General features: G+C 42.4%; 1 protein-coding gene across 1 annotated transcript in view; it reads left to right on the forward strand.

Moving 5' to 3' along the window:
• Positions 1 to 21,229, forward strand: part of col27a1b (collagen, type XXVII, alpha 1b) — a 90,914-nt gene that overhangs the window by 23,615 nt on the left and 46,070 nt on the right. Inside the window, exons 6-9 of the mRNA XM_061730524.1 lie at positions 1,960 to 2,013; positions 3,267 to 3,320; positions 14,925 to 14,969; positions 20,201 to 20,254. Coding sequence (XP_061586508.1) covers positions 1,960 to 2,013; positions 3,267 to 3,320; positions 14,925 to 14,969; positions 20,201 to 20,254 — 207 coding nt within the window. The remainder of the gene's footprint in view (positions 1 to 1,959; positions 2,014 to 3,266; positions 3,321 to 14,924; positions 14,970 to 20,200; positions 20,255 to 21,229) is intronic.

Raw genomic sequence — 21,229 nt, forward strand, 5'->3', positions numbered from 1 at the left:
CTCTTTTCACAACTGTCCACATATATATTAATGGTTAGTACTATGATTTGGTAAAACCTTTATCTATAAACAAATGCGCATTTTAATCTTGCAGCAGATGTTTGTTTTCTTAAGGTGTGTGAGTGTGTACTTCAGTACTTTTTTACAGTCTGATTGAACACATTTGATCAATGTTTGAAATCCTGACAAAAATCACAGATGGGAAATATGAAAGGACAAGATGAAGACAGTGATGGGTGCAGTGTGTGTAGTCTGGTGATTGTTGGGGTGTTTGTGTGATGTGTCTTATCTCTTTTCACAGAATTATCCTTTGTTATTAATCTGATCTGAAATAAAACTGTTCAGACTCGTGGAGCAGTTAGGGCTCTAGTCTGAACCCATCTGGAGTTCAAGAATTCCGACACATAAACACTTGTCAGTTTTCCTTTATGATTTTAATTTGAGAGACAATTTCACATGGAAGAACATGTCTTGTTCTGTGAGTCTGCATAGAATCAAACGACCTATGATAGACAGAGTAGTTTTTTTTTTTTTCTGAATTAGTTTGTGGTTTCAGTTAGTTTGAAGATCAGAACCACTTGGCTTTTTTTATCCTGTTAAAAATGCATTTGTCTCTTTCTAGAAGAAAAATGAGCTTTAGGTTTTTCTCTCCCATCAGTTTACACGTGCGTGAAGTTGTCTGTGTTCCAGCTGAATTCCTCTGTCGCCACAGTGGCTTCCACATCAGGCCCCTGCCACAAACTGGTGTCCTTTGTTGGAATAAATGAACAAAAAAAAAAGTTTGTACCTAGTCCGTATAAATGCATTGACTTTCAGGATTTTCCACTGTCTTAGTGCATAAAAATCACATAATTGATACCATTCTTTGGCCTGCTTTAAACATGGAAAAACCATTACTCTTATTTTGTACATATGTGTTAGCTGGAGCTAAACTTCAAACTGACATCGTTTGGCTCGTTTGCACACAATCCTCAAGCTGCAGACTGTCTCGTCTGTCACGGAGCTCTGCTTTTGTCCTGAATATAACTTTACAATAGGTAGAATGATAGTTTGAGACAAAAAGGTCACCACTACTGTAAGTAGACTGGCTGTTACTCTGCAATTAACTTAAAGAAGCAAATAGTATGAGTCAAATCCGAGGAGCCTTCCTAAGAGAGAATGCAACCATGGTAATGAATCTATTTATGGTGAAAACATTTTTTTGCCACAGAAATTACCTCATTCTTGCTGGGGAGAAAAATCAGAACAAATTCACTCAAGAGTTTTTTTTTAATTTAAAGCTATATCTGGCAGAAACATGCTGGTTTACATGAGTCGATTTACTTTAAATGGATAGTTTTGTGCCATTAATTTTCATCTCTGCTGACGCGCTAATCTGCTGTTATTCATAGTGAGGAGTTTTGTCAAATTCAACGCCAGTACTCCTTTAAAAGAGAAACTGCAGGATTCCTTTATGTCACCACAATACACAATGAATTATTTCTACACTCACACTTCAATTTGTCAAATGAAATATGTCTGTTCGGTCTGCTTCTTCTTGGATCCCTCACATTGTAATTCCACAGATTAGTGGGCAGCTCTTTCACAAGAGAAATCGGACCTCGAACGCTGACCCCAGACTGCCCTGACAGGATTCCCACTGCCCGAAAAGGGAGAAGAATGTCCTCAATCACTCCCTATCACATCTCGCCCTTTCGGTTTAAACCCAGTCATAGGATGGTATAAGCGGACCACATGTTTGTATTAATAAAAGCACTAGATTCCTCAATAAAAAAGAATGAAGACTTTACTCTCTAACAGTGTAAATGCAGCTCAGATTACAAGTGCCTCCGTGCTGTGTGAGGAGAAGTGCAGTTTCTGACTGTGGCAGTCAGAAACTACTCGATGAATAAGTGTTTGCTGAAAGGAAATGTCTCTAAAAGTATTAAACATACTGTGTTCTTTGTTTTTCTGCTTTAGGGTCACACAGGAGATCCTGGACTGTCCCCCGGTAAAGCTCCAAAAGGACAAAAAGTATACAATTTTTCATCTTTCTCTCCTTTGTAGGAATCCCAACTAATAAGACCTCTAGGCCTTACAAAGCCACGATTATGCTCTCCTACTACAAAACATTGTTAATAAAAATACTTGAAATATTCAAAATATTCCCACATTTATTTTTCAGATATTTGAAGCTAAAGTGCCCACATTTACTTTCCAGACACATAAAGCAGTCTGGGTGGATAATGATGTTTCAGTGATGTTGCAGCTTCTACCATCCAGCGGTAAAGATGCTGATCGACAGTGACACACTGCTGGTTTGAAGTGTGGTTTTTAATCAATGCCACAAGTTCAGAAAGTCTGAACACAACTTTGTAAGACGCTGTAATTGTTCATCCATTTTCCATTGTCTAATAGTAACGAGGAGAAAGATCTCTCGGGGTTGCTTGTAGTTGGAATCCAGCCGGGTGTAAACTATATGCATGATTGAAATGCACTAAACAGACAAGCTGCGGACAAATGTTAATGTTTTCTAAAGTAATGCTGCAGTATTACTTGCAGTTAAGAGCAGATATCTCTGCTAAGTGCTCTGACAAATGCTAGTTTATTCCCACCAAGCCAGTTTCCAGATACAGCTCAGTCTCTTGTGCCCACTTTTTGACATTTAACTCTACTCTCAGGCGTTAGGACCTGAAAACTATAGTTTAAACAAAAAAAAAAAACACAAAACTAATCCAAATACAGATTACAAATGGAGATTGGGGCCTAAACTACACCGTCCCATGAGTCTTTGCACTGACCAGCTGGAGGCTTGCCTGGCTGTGTTTTCCTTAAGCAGCTGATGTCAGAAGGCTCCCCAGTAACTCCGAAAGCAGCTGTCCAACTCTTGCTTGTTCAGACAACCTCCATGACCCCCATTTACTTGTCTTCAGTGCTGATGCTGCTCTCAGGATCTGACTGAGACTGAGCAGAAGTCATTTATTTTACTGTCGGGTCCAGAGACTGGAGCTGCTTGCTGCAATCTGTTTTTTTCTTGTTGTTTTTTCTTTACACATTTGATTGCAAGCTGGAACATCTCTGGTGAACTATGAGCGGAAGGATTTTCTTAATTTCCAAAAGGAAATGATTGATATGTTGACTCTTTGACATATCCCATCTACATAAGCAACTCCGGTGTGGATGTTAATAAGCCAGAGAAGCTTTATTAGTCGGGGTTCCTCTTAAAACAAGAAGAGTATTAGCTAACCTAATCATGTTGCTTATATGAGTATGACTTGTCCCTTCAGGGAGAGCCTGGTGTCATGGGCCCCCCTGGACCACCTGGCCAAGATGGACAAAAGGTAAAAAGAGAAAAAGTGCAGTTTTCAGAAAATGAACCGCTGTACTTGTGTTTATATGTGTCTGTTTAAATCCACTTGGACGTGACTGGCGGTCATCTAAGCTTGCAAGGCTTCGTTCCAGTCCGAGGATCAGTCTGGTTCAGTTTATCGAGAGTTAAATTAATGCACCCTCAACTCTTTCTGACAACTGTATCTGCCAAAGTGTGGTGCTCAGATAGTGCGTCCAAATGTCTGAGCTCTGGTTTGGAAAGCAGACCAACATACAGTAACACACCGGTGTCCTGGCTCCTTTGTGGGTCCCATTATTAGGTTTGGATATCCGAGCTGTTACATCATCAGTATCACAGGCCTCGTATCTAATGAAGCAAGTTGAGGGGAAAACGTCCATCGCTGGGTGAAAAGTTCTACAAGCTCCCTCCAAATGTTATGTCACTCCGTCTCTGGAGAACAAATCTTGTGAAAAGTAGGACAAGTAAGGAATGTGTGTTGGATTAGTGATGTGGTCCCACTTGTGATATGCATTATTGGACTTTCTTTGCACGCTGCTTTGTCGGGTTCTCCCGGCAGAGAACGATGGTTTGCAGAAGGGTTTTCTCCACGGACGTGTGCATTTCATTCTTAACCCACTCACCGTAATTACAAGTGTCAAGCGTTCCAGGGCCTGCTGGGATATCTCAGCATACTTGGCAAATATGGTGGATCATATAGCATCACTTTTTGAGCATTGTGTATTGCTCATTATGTCATATATTGGAATAGTATTTCAAAACAAAACAGTGAAATAATAAAGGTTTAACTTTAACTTTAACTGTATTTATTTCTATAGCACTTTTCATGCAGGTAAAGTGCAACACAAAGTGCTTTACATCAAAAAGTGAAAAGAAACATTCCCCCTTGGCCCCCCCACTCCCGTACCCTCATTCATACAACACACACACACACACACACACATACACATACACACAGCATACTATACAGATGCACACACACCAGGCAACCCCCAGATGTTTGTGTTTGTCTTCCTGAGGTTGTGTTAGTTCACCCTCTTTCTTCAGTTCTGAGGTTTTTAATAGAACAACATACAATTAGGTGAATACAACCCCAAATAAATGACAACAGGTCATATAATACTGTGTCATTGAAAATATAAGAACAAACTAATCCACAATGCAGAACCAGTGTCTGGAACAATGAAGCACAGCCTCGCTGCGTCCACAGGAAATAAGAGGGGAAGATGCAGCCAGAAGCAGTTTAGATGCACATAATTACCGAGTCATCAGCACGTGTGAGCACCGCTGTGAAAGCAGAGGTTTTGGCACGACTCGGCGTGTGTTAACACAATGCCAAGGAGGAAAGACATCAGCAGGGATCTTTCCAGGCGCACTTGTTGTTAATTTCCAAACAATTTAGAGTCTATAATTCAACGATGAGAAAGATAGTGCACAAGTGGGAAAAAAAAGAAGCAAATGAGAAGTTATCCCCAATAAGTTATCCCCAAGGTCAGATTGTGCATAAATAAGAGAAACTGCATAAAAGCTTGACCTGGCTCTCTATCAAAATATCGCAGGAGGGCTAAAGCGTCCACATTTGCAACTGACCAACCAAAACAAACAAGGCAGAGGTGGACAGGCTTGGCCGTGATCCAGAGTACCACATTTGTGGAAAACCAGAACCAGTTGTCAGTCATGATGATTTGCACTTGTTTTCTAGCTTCAGCACCTGGGCACCCTGCAGGTATTGAGTTAACCAAGAATTGTATTTATAACATTGGGTTTTATAACAGGACGATGATCCCGACCTGTGAACCGAGGTGTGAATCAAGTAGTGAATCGAGGCGCTGTAGCGGGGAGCAAGGTGGCCTAGTGGCTGGCCCTGTTGCCTGTACAGAAACCTGCTGGTTTGAGTCCTGGCTGCTGCCTCTCTGCATGGAGTTTGCATGTGGTCACCGTGCTTTTTACGTGTTCTCCTTGTACTCTGGCTTCCTCCCACGGTACAAAAAACATGCACGTTAGGCTGATTGACCAAAAGACTGAGCATATGTGACCGTATTCCTTGTGTGGTCCAGTTGTGGCGACCTGTCCCCCCATCTTTTGCTGGAAGACAACTGGGACAAACTTACAGACCCTGTAACACTGAATATGAGGAAGTTGGTATGGGTAATGGATGGATGGATCCATTAGATAGATAGATAGATAGATAGATAGATAGATAGATAGATAGATAGATAGATCACAACCGTCCTTAAATGGTGAATCTTCCACGTCATTATAGGCAGTGCTTTTTTCATCACACAGACACCAATAAACAGATCTGGAGATCTGGAGATCAGGACACTTCAACGTATGCACCAACTTCAAGGTTGGCAGGCGACTGTTGCTGCTCCTGACCCCCAGCCCCCCACTGGTGCTGATAGGACTCACTGGTGCTGATAGGACCCACTGGTGCTGTGGTAGGGTCCACTGGTGCTGTGGTAGGGTCCACTGGTGCTGTGATAGGACCCACTGGTGCTGTGGTAGGGCTGACTGGTGCTGATAGGACCCACTGGTGCTGATAGGACCCACTGGTGCTGTGGTAGGGTCCACTGGTGCTGTGGTAGGGTCCACTGGTGCTGTGGTAGGGTCCACTGGTGCTGTGGTAGGGCCCACTGGTGCTGTGGTAGGGTCCACTGGTGCTGTGGTAGGGTCCACTGGTGCTGTGGTAGGATCCACTGGTGCTGTGATAGGGCCCACTGGTGCTGTGATAGGGTCCACTGGTGCTGTGGTAGGGCCCTTTTTACATGCTGTTTTTTAAACACAGCTAGTCTGGTTTCAGTCCTAATATATATGTATTCTTAGCTTAATCATTCCAGCCTTTTCTTCTTGTTACACGCTGCTAATCAAATATAAAAATCACTGGGGGGTAATGGTTTTAAAGCACGTAGACTTCCTCTCGTCTGTGAGTGACAGGGAGACTCAAAGATTCAAGTTAAAAATCAGAATCAGAATCAGAAATCGGTTAATTGCCAAGTGCGTTACTGGACACACAAGGTATTCTTTTTGGTGTAGTTGGTGCAACAGATTTTTAAAAATATTATATATATGGTAAGTGATTCAGTGAGTTGAATGAAAGAGCGGTGTGTATTCATGTATTCATGTAAGGAATCAGGCTGGATTAAATGAAATGGAGGATGGAAAGACTTTGCAGAAAGAGAGAGGGATATGTTACCTGATTTGTCACAGTAGTTTCTGCCGAGGAAAGAGCATGAATGATTACAGGAGGAAAGAAACAACCCTTGACGGTTGATGATTGCTCTGTTGTGGGCTGATGTCGGAGTTCTTACGGCTATGAAGCTGGAAGCAACACAGGTTGTTGTAGTGACCTCACAAGTCAGCTATTAGACAAATGCCAGTTATGAAACAATGGTCAAACAATCCAAGAAAACCTTTGTAAGCAACTTGATTTCTCAATGAGGTGCGTGTGAATGCCCGGGCCTCAGTTTTTGACGCAATGGCTTGGCAATGGCAGCTCCTGCTGTACGGTCGTTAGTCAAACAGATCTGACTGTGAAGAATCATCTGGTGCTCAAGGTTCTTTCCTTTAGTGTCGTAGTGGGGAGCAGCTTAAGAAGAGGATACCTCTTCTCATGGCGTGAGTCATGGAGCGATGCAGCGTGCAGTCAAAGGAACAGGAAAAGAAAATCCCTGCGGTTCAGGGTTGTATTGTAATTTTTTGGGGCAGGAACCTCCTTTTCCATGTTTTTGACACCAGCTCAGGTGGAACTCTGATTTTTGTCCCAAAGAGCCTGAATTGAAGGCATCTGCACGGATTAATTCTGCAGGTTCTTGAACACATTTCACCTTTAATCCAAAGAAGTTTCTCAGTTCTGAAACCCGAGGAGGCCCGTCAGGCGAGCTTTTCTGGATTACCAAGACTCGGATTTCTGAGAATCTGCACCAGCATGCTCTTGGTGGAAGTCTGTGTGAACCTTCAAAACCCTCACTTTGATAAGAATTGACCCTTTGTCAAGCCCCGCCCCCGTTGCTAGGTCGGACAAAACTATCATCTCTCCGGTCCACTTCCATTGTAAAAACATCACTTCATTTCTAATTATTGGGCCAACGAAAATCAACAGCAACTAGATATAAATAAAAAGGAACACTTCAGGTACCGTGTGGTGAGTTTAAAAAACTGAGGTTTTGGGCGAAAATGAGATATTTTGATCAGTTTAGCTGATAGCAAAGTGGAAGGTGTGGCTGTCCACATTTATCCAAAGCAGACATTTTTCGTAATTTACGGTTGGTTTTGGGATGAAATGTTTTCCTGTGATTCTCTCTGGGTAGCAGGTGTCACTTTTACAACTTTTACACGCCGCTTAACCATTTTAAGATAAATAAATAAACACTTTCGCGGTTGTAGCTATGGGTTGCAGCCTGCTGTCTTTGATCTGGAAGTACGGATCGGATTTCTGCCAGTTTGGGGATAAAAATACGCTGCACCCTCACTGCACTACAAGTGTTCCTTTAACTAATACAAAGTTTAAAAAAAGAATCCAGTGATCTAAATTTCGATACGAGGCAAGTAAAAACTAGGCTTTTTCCATCGATGTGAACGAGAGAGACGGCTGTTTGGTCCAACCGGATATTCTGATCTGTAGCAACGGAGAATGATTTTTCTGATTGGTCAGTCAGGAACCAATCAGAAGGCTTACAAAGGGTCAATTGGATTGTTAAACTTATCAAACATGTCCAGAAGATGCTTTTATGTGTCACAAGACAACGTCATCAACAAAATCAGTGCTGCTATGTTGAGGATTTCTGCAGAGATGCTCCAAATGTACCAATCCTACAACAAATTGTAAAGAAATGATGAAATGATAAGCAAGTCGCTGCTACGAGGGAAAAGTTAGCGTGCGCTCGGTGGGAAAGCTACATGGGGTGTTTTTAGTCAACCTGCATATCTTACCAAAAGTGAATTTAGTCCATTTAGAGACACATGTTCCTCCAGAAACACCAAACAGGATGTGGCTCTGCATCGTACACTGGTCTGACAGCTGCTTTGGAAATTTCATGCAAAAAAAGCTGGATTTTATTTGGCTTAAAAAATTGATTGCAAACATTGGTGATTTCAACTTATCCGGGGAGCCCTGTGAGTATGATCAGTATGATTTGTTTGTTTTTACATGCACGTGGTGGATAGCTCAGTCTGTCAGCTCTGTGTACATGTCAACGATCCCGTTGAGAACCAATCACCAGGTTCAAATCTGTAGGAATAAATGACTCCAGCATTAAAAATGGCCGTTCTACATAAAAGCGCAGTGTCGTGTGACACGGTGGAAACGTGGGCATCACATGAGGCACATGTGCGGTCATACTCAAGACATTTTACAGCCATTGTATCGGTCTTACTAATCATTTCATTTTAGCAACACAGTAGAGGATTAATAACTGCTCGTTAGGAACATACAAAGTTGAGCACAATTAAAAGCTGACAGCCAGTTCAGAGCAGTGAAATGCATTGTGTGTGCAGCTAATAAAAACAAGGCCCTGGGCTTGGCGCTGCTCAAGGCCACCAGACACATCATTGCTCGCAGCTGCGCTCGACTCTCATTTTCTGGCATAGAAAGCCAAAACTCCGTAGATTGCTGAACTTCACTAAATTTCCACCACAAGCCACAGATGAATCATGAGGTCTGCCTTCTTTCTGTCTACCCAGCCTGTAAAACAGCGACCTGCTCGATCGGACTCTTTCTGCTGAGTTTTCTGCCGAGGCCCTGGCCCGCTGCCAGAAAAAGCCTCTCTCGCTGTGGGAAGTGTGTAAAGATGTAATGGGAACGTTGCCTGGGACACAGTCAGTAGTTTGCCGTGTAAAGTAAGAAGGGGGCTCGTGTAAGTGTGTGTCAAACCCAAACACTGTGGAGAGTATTACCAGTTCTGGACCGGAGTGTCTTTAACACAGCCAGTTATGACTTTTGCCAAAGTGGAGAAACACTCAATTTTTATGAGGTGTGCAGCCATCAGGACTTTTTTCTCCTTGCTCTTTCAGCTTCGCTCTGAAACATTCGTGTACCTGTGCACGCCGCTGATTTACGAGAGATGAAAGCATTTGGCTTGCCAGGCGGGAGTACGTTTCTTGTCTTCTAATAAGGAGTGAGATTCATGTGAAAACGATGCAGCTGCATTGCCAGGTGCTGACACAAATCAGGACGGACGCCGCTGCTGCGTCACCTCGGCTGCTGGCTGCAGAGGGGATCTGCTGTGAGTCACGCTCATTTGCTCCTCATAAGAAAAGGCAGCTAATCAGGAATGCATTCCTTTACCATGTTCATGTCGGATAACAGACTTTCAGAACCTTGAAAGCTGTCGTTATACCAAAAGATAAACAGGAATAGCCTTCTCCTCCCCCTCTTTTCAGTTTTTACTCGGCTCTGATGACCCAGGCATAACTTTTTAGTAGCTGTGCCGTTTTCTGTTCATTTACTTTCCTATCAAATATTCCCAACTTGCAGAATAAATACTGGCCCATCTGCAGATAAATAGATAAATAAATGGTTGACAGAAACTCGGTACAACAGCAACTGGGAGAGTTATTGTGCGAGCCCGGGCGCCGGCATCTGGCTTCTATCTGCATCCAGCAGCTGCTGGAGATGTGGGCAACATTTTGAGTATTAATTATCTCCGTGCTCATTTCAGAAGACTTATTGGACTCAGGTACACGGTCTGGGTAAAGGAGTTTTTATATCTCTGTTGCTTACTTCTCTCAGCAGTTATATATTATGTGTCTTTGTGATGTAATTTTCTCTGAAGATTAAACACTGAACTAAAAAAAAAAGATGGCTTTTTATCAAGATGAGACATCCTCCTGTCAGCAGGATTTAACCTTCCACCCTCTGTCAGTCTGGCTCGGCGCTAGTCCTTCAGTGACCTCATCAGTTTCCACTCCCATTGTGCAGCTAAAGCTTTCTCAAACTGGACCCGAGCCTCGGCCTGGACCCTCTTCTGTCAACAAGATTTAGACAACCATCAATCTGTTCGTTTTCTCTCCGCACTTCATCTTGTTCAGGGTGGCGCCGGGTCTGGAGCGCTTCCCAGTTACTGTTAGGGCCAGAGTCAAGGTACGCTCTGGAAAAAGGTAGACGTTGGCTTGCTTTTGCAGTAATTCATATTTGGAGGTGTGACTCATGTCTGGGGCTCTCTGACCACCGGAGTGCTGCTCTGGAAGCTCAAGGCAGAGGATGCGGACGCCAAGCAAAGCACAAACGATGACAATAACAGCCTCCCCCACGCGGCACGCAACAGGCACGGCGCTCACCGCTTGGTGCCGCTTGCTAGTTGGCGGGAGAATGGCAGAGTACAAAGGAAAACAAGTTTCCAAAACCCTGCACACTTGGCAGCTGGAAGTGTCTGGTTTGTATACGACATGGCCAGAAAGAACGATCTGTCCGTCCCGTGCTAATAAACATGCCCCTGCAGTCGTCTTACTTGTGAGAGAAAGCATGTGAGGAGCAGCCGGGAGGTTGGAGACGTACTGTAGGTACATGAGTCCGGCTCGCTGAGTTCAGGAGCCTGGTTTCCACGGTGACCAGTTTAGTGTTTGTTTTCCGCTCATTTGTCATCCTGGATGGATGCCCCATGTCTGCTGGCTGTGTCGGTACATGCCACAGCGCGCAGAGGTCACATTTTAGACTGAACTTTGACTGTGGCGGGCTGGCTGTTTGGCACAAGCAAATCAATCAAATCCATCAGTATTAGAGTGCACTGGCAAAGTTCCCACTTTCAGTGTGTGAGGGGCTTTAGACAGAGTCTGTGGGAGGAGCTGGGGCAGAGGAGGGGTGTGAGGTGTGAGGTGGTCTGGACAGGAAGCAGCAACAGCAGACGGAAAAAAGCAGCTTATATTCAATGCAGAGCCGTCTGGGAGATTTGCGAGGGCCTGTGCGAAATGGCCGGGGGGGTCCCTTGCCTGAAATTTTGGGGTTTTTCGGGTCGCATTGGGTGTCTATATGCGCAATTTTAACTCTCCAATTAGCAAAATACTGGATACCTTCCCCTGCCTCATCATCATCTCTTGCCTCGACGCGGGGCCCCACGGCTGCTTGAGACCCGGTCGGATCGGTGATTTTTGTAACAAATGTATCAAACGAGAGGCATTAAACTCTTCAATTTTCTTTAGTTTTTTTCTTTTTTCATTCCCTGATGGAAATTTCCTGAATCTGTCTCGTTCTCTCGACATTGTGTGACAGTTTGTTCCAACTCCACCTGTCTCGATCAGAGCACCTTGTGTCTGCGCTTGGTCAGACACAGTTGTATTGAACAACAGACACGCGTCATCACTGCACATATATTTATTGATATGCACAGACTAGTACACATTTAGGTCTGTAATGGAACGTGACTGTTGATATTTATAAGGGAAAGAAGGGAAGAAGGAAAAAAAAAAAAAAACGGCCCATAGCGCGAGGCCCCTTGAGGCGCGAGGCCCTGTGCGGTCGCACGGTTTGCACACCCCTTGCGGCGGCCCTGATTCAATGTACTGCACACGGGAAGTTTAATGCACAAAGGTGATCAGCTGTCTGGCCCGCTGTCTGGCCTGGTGTGCAAAACTTCATTTAAATATTGTAGTAAACTCTGTGAGTAAGAGCTGAAATGCGGGCTGAACTTTGTGACTTTGTGTCCTGTTGGTAGTAAAGTCAGGCTTAATTTAAATATTCAAATCAAGGCCTCAGTTTCCAGTTCATGACCTCATCAGGCTCCAGATGTGGAAGAAAGAGAATATCAGATATTTAGTCGTTAGTCTTGAGCTTTCAGGACGGGGCAGCTGTGGCGTAGTGGGAGGCGTTAATGGCCCCCGACCCGGAACGTGATCCCCACCCGCGTTGTGTGCTGAATATCCCCCACTGCCCCCCACGAGGGCCAATCTCACCGTGCCAGCCTCAAGCCCGGGCACGGACACTGTCAGGAAGGGTGTCCAATGGAAATCATTCTGTGGAACTTTATGATCCACTTTCAGAAGTCCTAAATGGGAAAATCCAGAAGAAGTTGCTTTGTTATAACTAGAACTTTTGTATTGTATTGATTATAAGCACCAGATGGCTGAAATAAAGTGTTGAATGAAGCTGATAGTAAAAACCATAGTAAAAACGACATCCCCCACCAGGGCCAACGCTGTAGTTTGTAGTTTTAATGAAAACCCTTCATATCTACATGAGGATTTAATATGTTTTTCCTTCAAACATGCACCAACTTTCCACCAGGATTTATGGCATTTGGCTCGGTGGGTTTTGCATAATTATGCTAATAAATAGATTATTTTCTTAGCAACATTGCATAACAACCACTGAGCAAAAGCTGAAGGCACAAATTAAAACAATCAAAATATACCACCCTCGTTTTGATGGCTTTTCCCAGGAAAGCAAATACTAAAAAGCTGGAGGTTTTGGTTGTTTGTTTTAGCACAATTCAGCACAAGTATCTGACTATTCTGTTCCAAGATAAGCTGGTTTCTGGCCACGGCTTCTTATTTAACAGTCAATTGGGATAAAATCTGCTCATTAAGTTGTGGAACTAGTTCTTTATGGGAAATATGACGTTTCTATCGAACATCCTTCCAGAAACAGCTTTTTGTTTGGCTTGTACAAAAACAGTTAGATGCAACCAGAAAGAAGACTAATCACGGTCTTCTGAACTGCTTCAGCTTGATAATATCATCTGATTAAGGAGAGGTTAATTCTGGTTTACAGGCTACTGACTCGCAGGCTCGAGGCTTCTCTGTGCGGAGACTTGTTTGTTTACACTGATGCTGCTTATTTCAGCCTTCGGCGCCTGTTGTTTACTGGCTCTGCCGCTGACAGGCCAACACAGCTGGTGGCTAATGACTTTACACTTGAGAGAACAGACTTGTTCATCCTTCAGAAATGACTTTACACGACTTTATCCGCGCTGCTGTTGGCCCCGGTGGTGACAGAGTGAATATCTTTGGTAAGCAGCTGGCACGCTCAGTGACCATCACTTATCCCTCGGGGTTTCAGGTGTTACTGCCTAATTGGTTTACTGCTGTTATTAATGTCCAATAGTGTGGAATTGTTTTGTGGGAGTGCGGTGGTCTGAGTGATTAGAAAAGCAGGAGCGGCGAGCAGCAACGTGCAGCAACGAGGAAGAGAAACCTGCATCGTTCTGCTGGGCTGTTTTATTCAGAGTTAAGCAGCACTGCTGATACGTGTTGTTTTGGTTTCAAAGCTATTACATTTGCTTTTTCTTTTTTAACTAACCTTGCCAGATTCCATTATAATTTTTTTTGAAGCTTTTATGTGTAAACAGTTCTACACTTGTAGCTGGGAAATTGTTTGACATGATTTTATGAAATCAAAATAAATGGATCATTACATAAATATCCTCCAAGAATGAATTCAGACATGATTATGATGATGTCAGAATTTTCTTCCAGTCACAGCATCTCAAAAACGAAAAGAAATGCCAGTGTAGATATTTGACAACAGTTACAATCACAGATGGTGATTGTGTATTTATCTGGGATTTAAATCCACATTTGATTTAAATGTTGACTTGCAGACAGTTACACAATTCCAATACTAATATAGAGCCTTTGTACTCCAGCTGGTACCCGGTACAGATCTGATGAGATCTGAGCTGTGGAAGAGACTGAATGTATCAGGCTTCATCCTTTTCCTCAGTAAATGATGACATAGATACAACATGAAAGCACTTAAGTGTTTTTTGTTAAACTCAGAGGTGTCAAGTAACGAAGTACATATACTTTGTTACCTTACTTAAGTAGAAATTTTGGTTATCTATACTTCACTGGAGTAATTATTTTTCAGACGATTTTTTACTTTTACTCCTTACATTTTCACGCAATTATCTGTACTTTTTACTCCTTACATTTTAAAAACAGCCTCGTTACTCTATTTCATTTCGGCCTTTAAAAAAAAAACTATCCAGTTAAATTGCTCCATCCAGATAGAGTGAATTTGGTTGTGGTTGTTTCAGATGTTCTTGTCCAGTTTTGTTCTTACATCCGTTCCCTCAGATTCCTGCAACTAAACTTGGATGTACATTCCAATAAAGGTTAGGATAAATGATAACATGCCTCTGAAGTTTGACTTTTTGCACCATTACAATACTTATAGGCAACTAGTCATCATATCTCCTGCTCTCTGAAACACATGTTAATGCTCAATAGTACACATATATGGTTCTTTAATATATTTGCATTATACTAAGATGCATTCATTTTCAATGTCTTTTGTCCTTAATGGATTTTCCCCCCTTACATTACTTTTACTTTTATACTTTAAGTAGTTTTGAAACCAGTACTTTTATACTTTTACTTGAGTAAAAAACTTGAGTTGATACTTCAACTTCTACAGGAGTATTTTTAAACTCTAGTATCTATACTTCTACCTGAGTAATGAATGTGAATACTTTTGACACCTCTGGTTAAACTACATAGGCAAGACTAATTACATGAAACTCTGTTAAACGTTTCAGAGGTAACGGTTCACACAGAACTCTGAGCGAGCTACACTTTTCTGTATTTTGTGATAAGATGCTGCACGGTACTTTCTCAAAATTATCATCAAATGTTTAATTTGTGTTTTCTTCTCTGTCAACAGGGACAGAGAGGCCACCCCGGTCCTGCTGGGCTCCCAGGGGAACCTGTGAGTACTTTTCCCCACTGAAATCCAGCTACAGTCCCCGAGGGGCCGCTTTCTGCGTGTTTAAGATGTTTCGTTGCACCAGCACACCTGATTCTAATTAATAGCCATCATCAGCTCGTCATCAATGCTCTGCACAAGTCTGTTGGTGACACAGCGATCTGTATCAGGGTGGGTTGAAGCAGGGAAACATCTCAAACCTGCAGGACACCGGTGCTCGAGGACTGCCCCCCTGCCCCCCGTCTTAAAGGAAGAAAACATGTCTTCTATGTTCAGACATTTAAGTTTGGACCCAGGCTGAATTCCCTCTGCAGCCGTAATGCACACAAATACACACCCGGACCTGTGAAGAACGGTCTTCATTGACAAGAAGGAAGTTAGTTCTTCAACAGATGTCCTGGCAGGCGCACAGTTTTTCCAGGGAGTTTTCTCTGCCATCAATAATCCAAGAAAAACACTGGAGAAGTTTACCAAGGAAGGCTGGAGATGGTTTACAGGCTAACGTTTCATCATGTCATTTTTTTTTTACTTCATTTTTTGCATGCACTGCACTTTTCATAAAGTTAAACAGCTGCTGAGAATTTCTGAAAACATTTTTTGAGCCACCACATTGTACTTTTGTACAGTATTGTACGTTATGTCATGACGGATAGGAAACACAATGCTTGGTCTTATCGTCGGGGGAATAAACACACGGAGAGCATCATTTGTTACCAGTGAGGACTCCGGCGTGTCCTCCCATTTATAGTTGCAGAGCAAGAGACGACGGGGGTGGGGGGGCTGACTGGCCTGAAGAAATGCTAACACAGAGACATGTTTAAAGAAGCAGTGATGGTGTCGACACGGAGGATCCAGACATCTGAGACACGCACTTCTGCAGTATCGGTGGGAAAAAGGCGAGAGTTTTCTGGCAGAGGTGAAAGTGGGCTAAATAGTTTGGACGTCATAGGTCACTCCTCAGCACATCCTCCCGCTCCTTCTCCTCCTCCTCCTCCCCCTTCTTTCCAGAGTCCAGACCCCATCTCATATCTGCAGAGGAATTTGCAGAGCACAGAAAGAAAACCCAGCTTTCCTCTCTCTTCCAGTACTCTCTGGACCTGAAACACACTTTTCTGTTGCCTAAACGTGATATTGTGTCCAGCGTGTGTGTAACTGTACACGAAGATAGCTAAGCAGACGCAAACTGGCACTGAAGGAGTTAACGACTCCGGCGTAGAAGTCCGTTTACTCGTAAATCTTTGTCTCATAGCGTTCTTACAACACCATAAATCTGTGACACTGAAGTTACAACGAAGGAAGATGCTTTTAGTTTGACATGAACACGGTGAACTTGTGGCAACGATTGTTTTACACAGTTTGCTGCATGGAAATGATCCCACACATGTTCAGAAATACAATATAAAACCAAGAAATCCTCACTGATACTTATCTTAACGTAGTTGTGTGTAAAGCTTCTCCGAGGCTCAAGGCCATGCGATCGATCACAGAGGAAACAACATGGCTGCTCTGGAGTATAGGGTTGCAACCTTTCAGAAATAGAAATAAGGGACGCCCGATTTCAGCAGCGCAGGCGCCAAAAAAAAGGGACATCCCCAAAACTTCTAAACTGCATAGATGTGTATTTATTTTATATGAAAAAACTAAATGCTTTGATTTCAAGTTTAAAGTGCTTTAATAGCATTGAACTTGCATGACTGTACAGACAGCCAACCAAGTAAGAGTAGTAAGAGTAAGAGTTAATTTATTTCAATAATTCAACTTAAAAGGTGAAACTAATATATTACATAGTCTCATTACATGCAAAGCAAGATATGTTAAACCTTTTATTTGTCATAATTTTGATGATTGAATTGTTTATTGATTTCATAAAATAGGTTATTTACATTTTTTGAGATTTTTTATTTGGGGTTTTCATAAACTGTGAGCCATAATTATCAAAATTATAAAAACAAATAAAGGCTTGAAATATCTCAGTTTGAATGTAGTGGGAAATAATATATTTGTTTCACCTTTAGTTGAATTTATTACGACTATAGTTTTGCAATATATTCACATTTTCCGACCTTCACCTGAATATTATGACATCAATAAATAAGAGCATAATATATGTCCGTATTGGTTAAATACGGAACGCAACTTTTAATTCCCAATTACGTAAAGATTCCGTATTTTAAGGGACGGGTGGCGACCCTACTGGACTACGACCCTGATCAGGTGTTGAGAGCCAACCGATAGCAAGCATCCTAATATCAATAGACGGCTGACTTCCTAAAGAGCCACTAGGTGGCGCTACGCCACCTAGGGCACATGATGTTTGGTCTGGTTAGCAGGTTAGGCCTCTGGTTGGGTCCTCAGGGTGCTGCGTGCTTCTTTCAGAGCGAGGACATCTGTCCTCAAATCTGGAGATGCCTGCGAGTGCAGGAAAGCCTGGTATGCACTCAGGAAAGCAAGAGAAATGGGAAGCCAAGAGAGCGTACAGGAAAAAGGTGGAAGCCTGCTACGGCGGCTCGAGCACCACATACTAGTGGAGTGAGCGAGAGAATGGGACTGAAGTTCTGTTGGAGGAGGACGGCCGTCTTTTTCAGATCCATCGAGCAGACGTGTCCAAATACTGAAACAGGCGGGAAGCTCTCGTACTGGATGAAATCCGCAGAGATTCTCAGACTTCTCCCAGGTCCACTCACCTCCATTGTAAAGTTGCTTTCGTCAACGCCGTAACTCCATCCAGGTCAACGAACCTTTATCACCTGAGGAAAACGAGACGAGACGCGATGAAAATAATGGTCATGTAACGATAACAATAATTAATATCTAATGCAGTATCATCGACGAATAAAAACAGGACTAAAATGTAGATTACAAAATAAAAACTATGCTAAAATGTGTTTTCATTTTCATTGACCAAAACGAGACGAGACGAAATGTTAAAACAAAGATCCTTAATCTCCATGTTTTCAGTAGTTTCCTCTGGTTTAGTTCTGCTGGGTGACGTCACGTCCTCCATCCCAGTCGCGGCCCGCGGGGAATCAGATCCAGAAGATGCAGCTGCAAAGTTAACGCAGAGCTCTAGGTTCACGTCAATTAAAAACAAGAAGAACCATCTTTGGATACACTTTCCTACATAGATGTTGAAAAGAAAACCCAATGTGTCTTCGAAAAAGAAAAAGATATGGAGAAATGCAGAAAAGTAATCATGTTGTAAACTCAAATTAGAGTCTTCTGTATCTGGAATGAATGTATTCTTGAGTCTATAACGTAACAATAATATAATAACAAGATAAATCTTTTTTGAATTGTAAAATTGTCCAAGACAAATTTCTCTCAAGAGAGACAATAAAGATTATCCTTATCCTTAAAAGGAGTTTGGCTAAATACAATCTGTGACTAAAACTAGACTAAAATGGTCCTGGACAATTCTGACTAAAATAAGACTAAAATGCTCAGACTTTTAGTCGACTGAAACTTGACACGACTAAAAGGAGTTTGAACGTGACTAAAACTAATACAAACTAAAATGTTAGCTTGATCCAAAGACTAGACTAAAACTAGAATTTAAACAGGCTGCCAAAAACAACACTACTTTGTTGTTATCACATCAAGGCTCACGTCACATCTTCGTTGCCGCCACACCCAACCTAAACCCAACCTAAAGGCCAAACCCGCCCACAGACTATGGAATAGTGGTGCTCTGCAGACTGGGGTGCGGTCTGATACGACGTTGTGATGCTCTGGGCTACAAAGCTCTGCAGAGGGGGGTCAGAGCTGCACAATTCACTATTTAAACTTTATTTGATTTTAAGTGCTTTTATATTCTACTTCAATTTTATAGTTTATGTGCTTTTTTTAATTGTGTGTGTAATTTGTGATGTTTGAGGGGCTCTATTAACGTTCACTCTTAACTGTAGCATATGACAATGAACTTGTGAAACTCATATGCATTAAGTCAAGGTTAAAAATCTTTTTATATACATATTACCATTAGTAATCTCTCTCAGTCCACTGTAACCTTTATTTCTTGCATCTCATTTGTTTTAGATGCATTTTATTTGAATGATTTTATGTAAAGTCCTTTGAATTATCTTTTACAAGAAATGGGCTATACCAACAAACTTACCTCACTGCACAGTTTAAAATACATTATTCACATATAGACATTATTAGGATGTTTTCTGATATCCGTGAAGGTATCCATGACTGACAGGAACATTAGAAATACCACCTTTGGACAGGAGGTGTGCCAGATTAATGGTAGCTGAAGACATATATTTCAAGGATTGAACTGGACAATACTTTATTAATCCTGTCTACACTCACAATATCTACACCTGCAGTGTGGTGCTTAATTCCCACGCTGCCACCTCGTCTCCATCAGCTTCCGCATTAATTCAGAGGAGAAATGGTCTACACGTTTGACTCTACTTCATGCACTTCTCCTCTTTCGCCAAAACTGGATTTTTTTTAGCGTTGCTGGGGATTTGGAGAGCTCAACCAGCTGCTCCAGTCTGTGAACACATTTCTTGTCGCCATGGTTATTTGTAACAGTTGTTCAAATTATAAGCAGAATGTTTTTGGGGAACAGAGCATCCAAACAAGAAATTAGTATTTTAATTGAAGAAGAAAATCTTAACAAGTTTGAATATGACTTCTGTTATTACTGGTTTCTCTAAACGAATGATCAGTTTTAAAGATGCACGACTATATTCGTCTGTTTTAATAAGTATCTGTGTTAAAGGCAACAGTTACGCTGCTGGTTTCAGTTTCACTGTTTTTTCCGTACATGTGATGTTAAACATTCCCCTCTAAGGGATGGATTTAGCTTGGTTTCATGACTCATGGATGCGTGACGATGATGATGATGATGATGATGATGACTGATGTACTACTCCACTGCAGCTGCAGCAGCATGTGGCCTGACCGCATCCTATTAACATTTACTACATTCACTACTCTTTCCTGAAGGCAACACTCACTTGGCTAAACAAAAAGCCTTTATTGAAACTCTGGGAGACGTGTTTGTAGGAACAACTGACCATTGTTTCTTCACAAACTTCATTATTCCTGCCTCTCTCGGCCGTCTCTTACTACGATCAGGGAGGCTGCAACCGAAACCATGTGTGCTTCAATGATGCTCTGTCCTGAAGAGCGTTTCTTCCTGCATCCTTTCTTCCTTCCCATCCCTCCTTCAGCCTTCTCCTCTTGTTGCACTGACTTCTGTACCGTCTTTGTCTCCACAGGGTGAACGGGGAGATGATGGAAGTCCGGGGGCCAAAGGCTATCCTGGCAGGCAGGTGCAGTAAATCTAGTGTTGCAGTGCTGATTGAGCAGGGACACACACACACACACACACACACACACACACACACACACACACACACACGTCAGCATCAGGGCCCCAAAAATGTGTTCTGTAAATCCAATGACTGTCACCTGTGGTCCAATCAGGCGATAGATTCCTCTACTTTGGTGAGGAACTGAAACGTCAAACGTTTTACCAGCAAGCTTATGAATCTTTATTTCGTCTTGTACACACATTTTTTTGCAGAACAAGATGAAAAGGTAAAAAAATGCAAAAAAAAAACAACATTTCTTTTGCTGAAAAGGTGTAGGCTGAAGCCGTAGCTTATAGTGCCTACCCTTTTTTCTTATGATCAGCATAAATATGAGACATTGGCTTTACTCCGTGGAAACAACAATACATAAAGAAGACAAAAATAAGTAAGACAAAATATAAAATTGACGTTTCACATTATAGAATGTTTTTGATAGTATACTTTGTAATTATAGTGTTTTATATTTATTTACAGTATTTTCTTTAAACATTTCCTTAAACTTGAAGATAGAACTACACATGTTTAGGTTGTTATTACAACTATTCTCGGTAATGAACCAAAGGAATGAGGACTCAGAGTTACTTATTTCACAGCTCCCCGGGTACCAACAAGCCTCCCTGCTCCTTGACTCCCTGCCGCACTTCTTAGTAACATGAAGAAGTAAAGCTGGGGAGCTCGAGCGGCTCTGTTTATTCTGAACACATTCACACTTTCGCTTTCAGCAAGATTAAACTCCGGAAACAGCGAGACACGTTTTTAACGTGCTCTCAGTCCCTGGATGTTGGAGGTGAGGTCAGATCCAGGTCCCGAGCACGGTTACTGTGTCACAACCCTGATCCCCACGGGCCCTGGGCGGCGTGTGATGGATTAGGTTTTAGCACCCCCTACCCTTAGAAGGCTGAGAGTGGCCGGGCCGGGAGTCCGTGTCCAGAC

Source organism: Cololabis saira, chromosome 9 (assembly GCF_033807715.1).
Source record: "Cololabis saira isolate AMF1-May2022 chromosome 9, fColSai1.1, whole genome shotgun sequence".
NCBI lineage: Eukaryota > Metazoa > Chordata > Actinopteri > Beloniformes > Belonidae > Cololabis > Cololabis saira.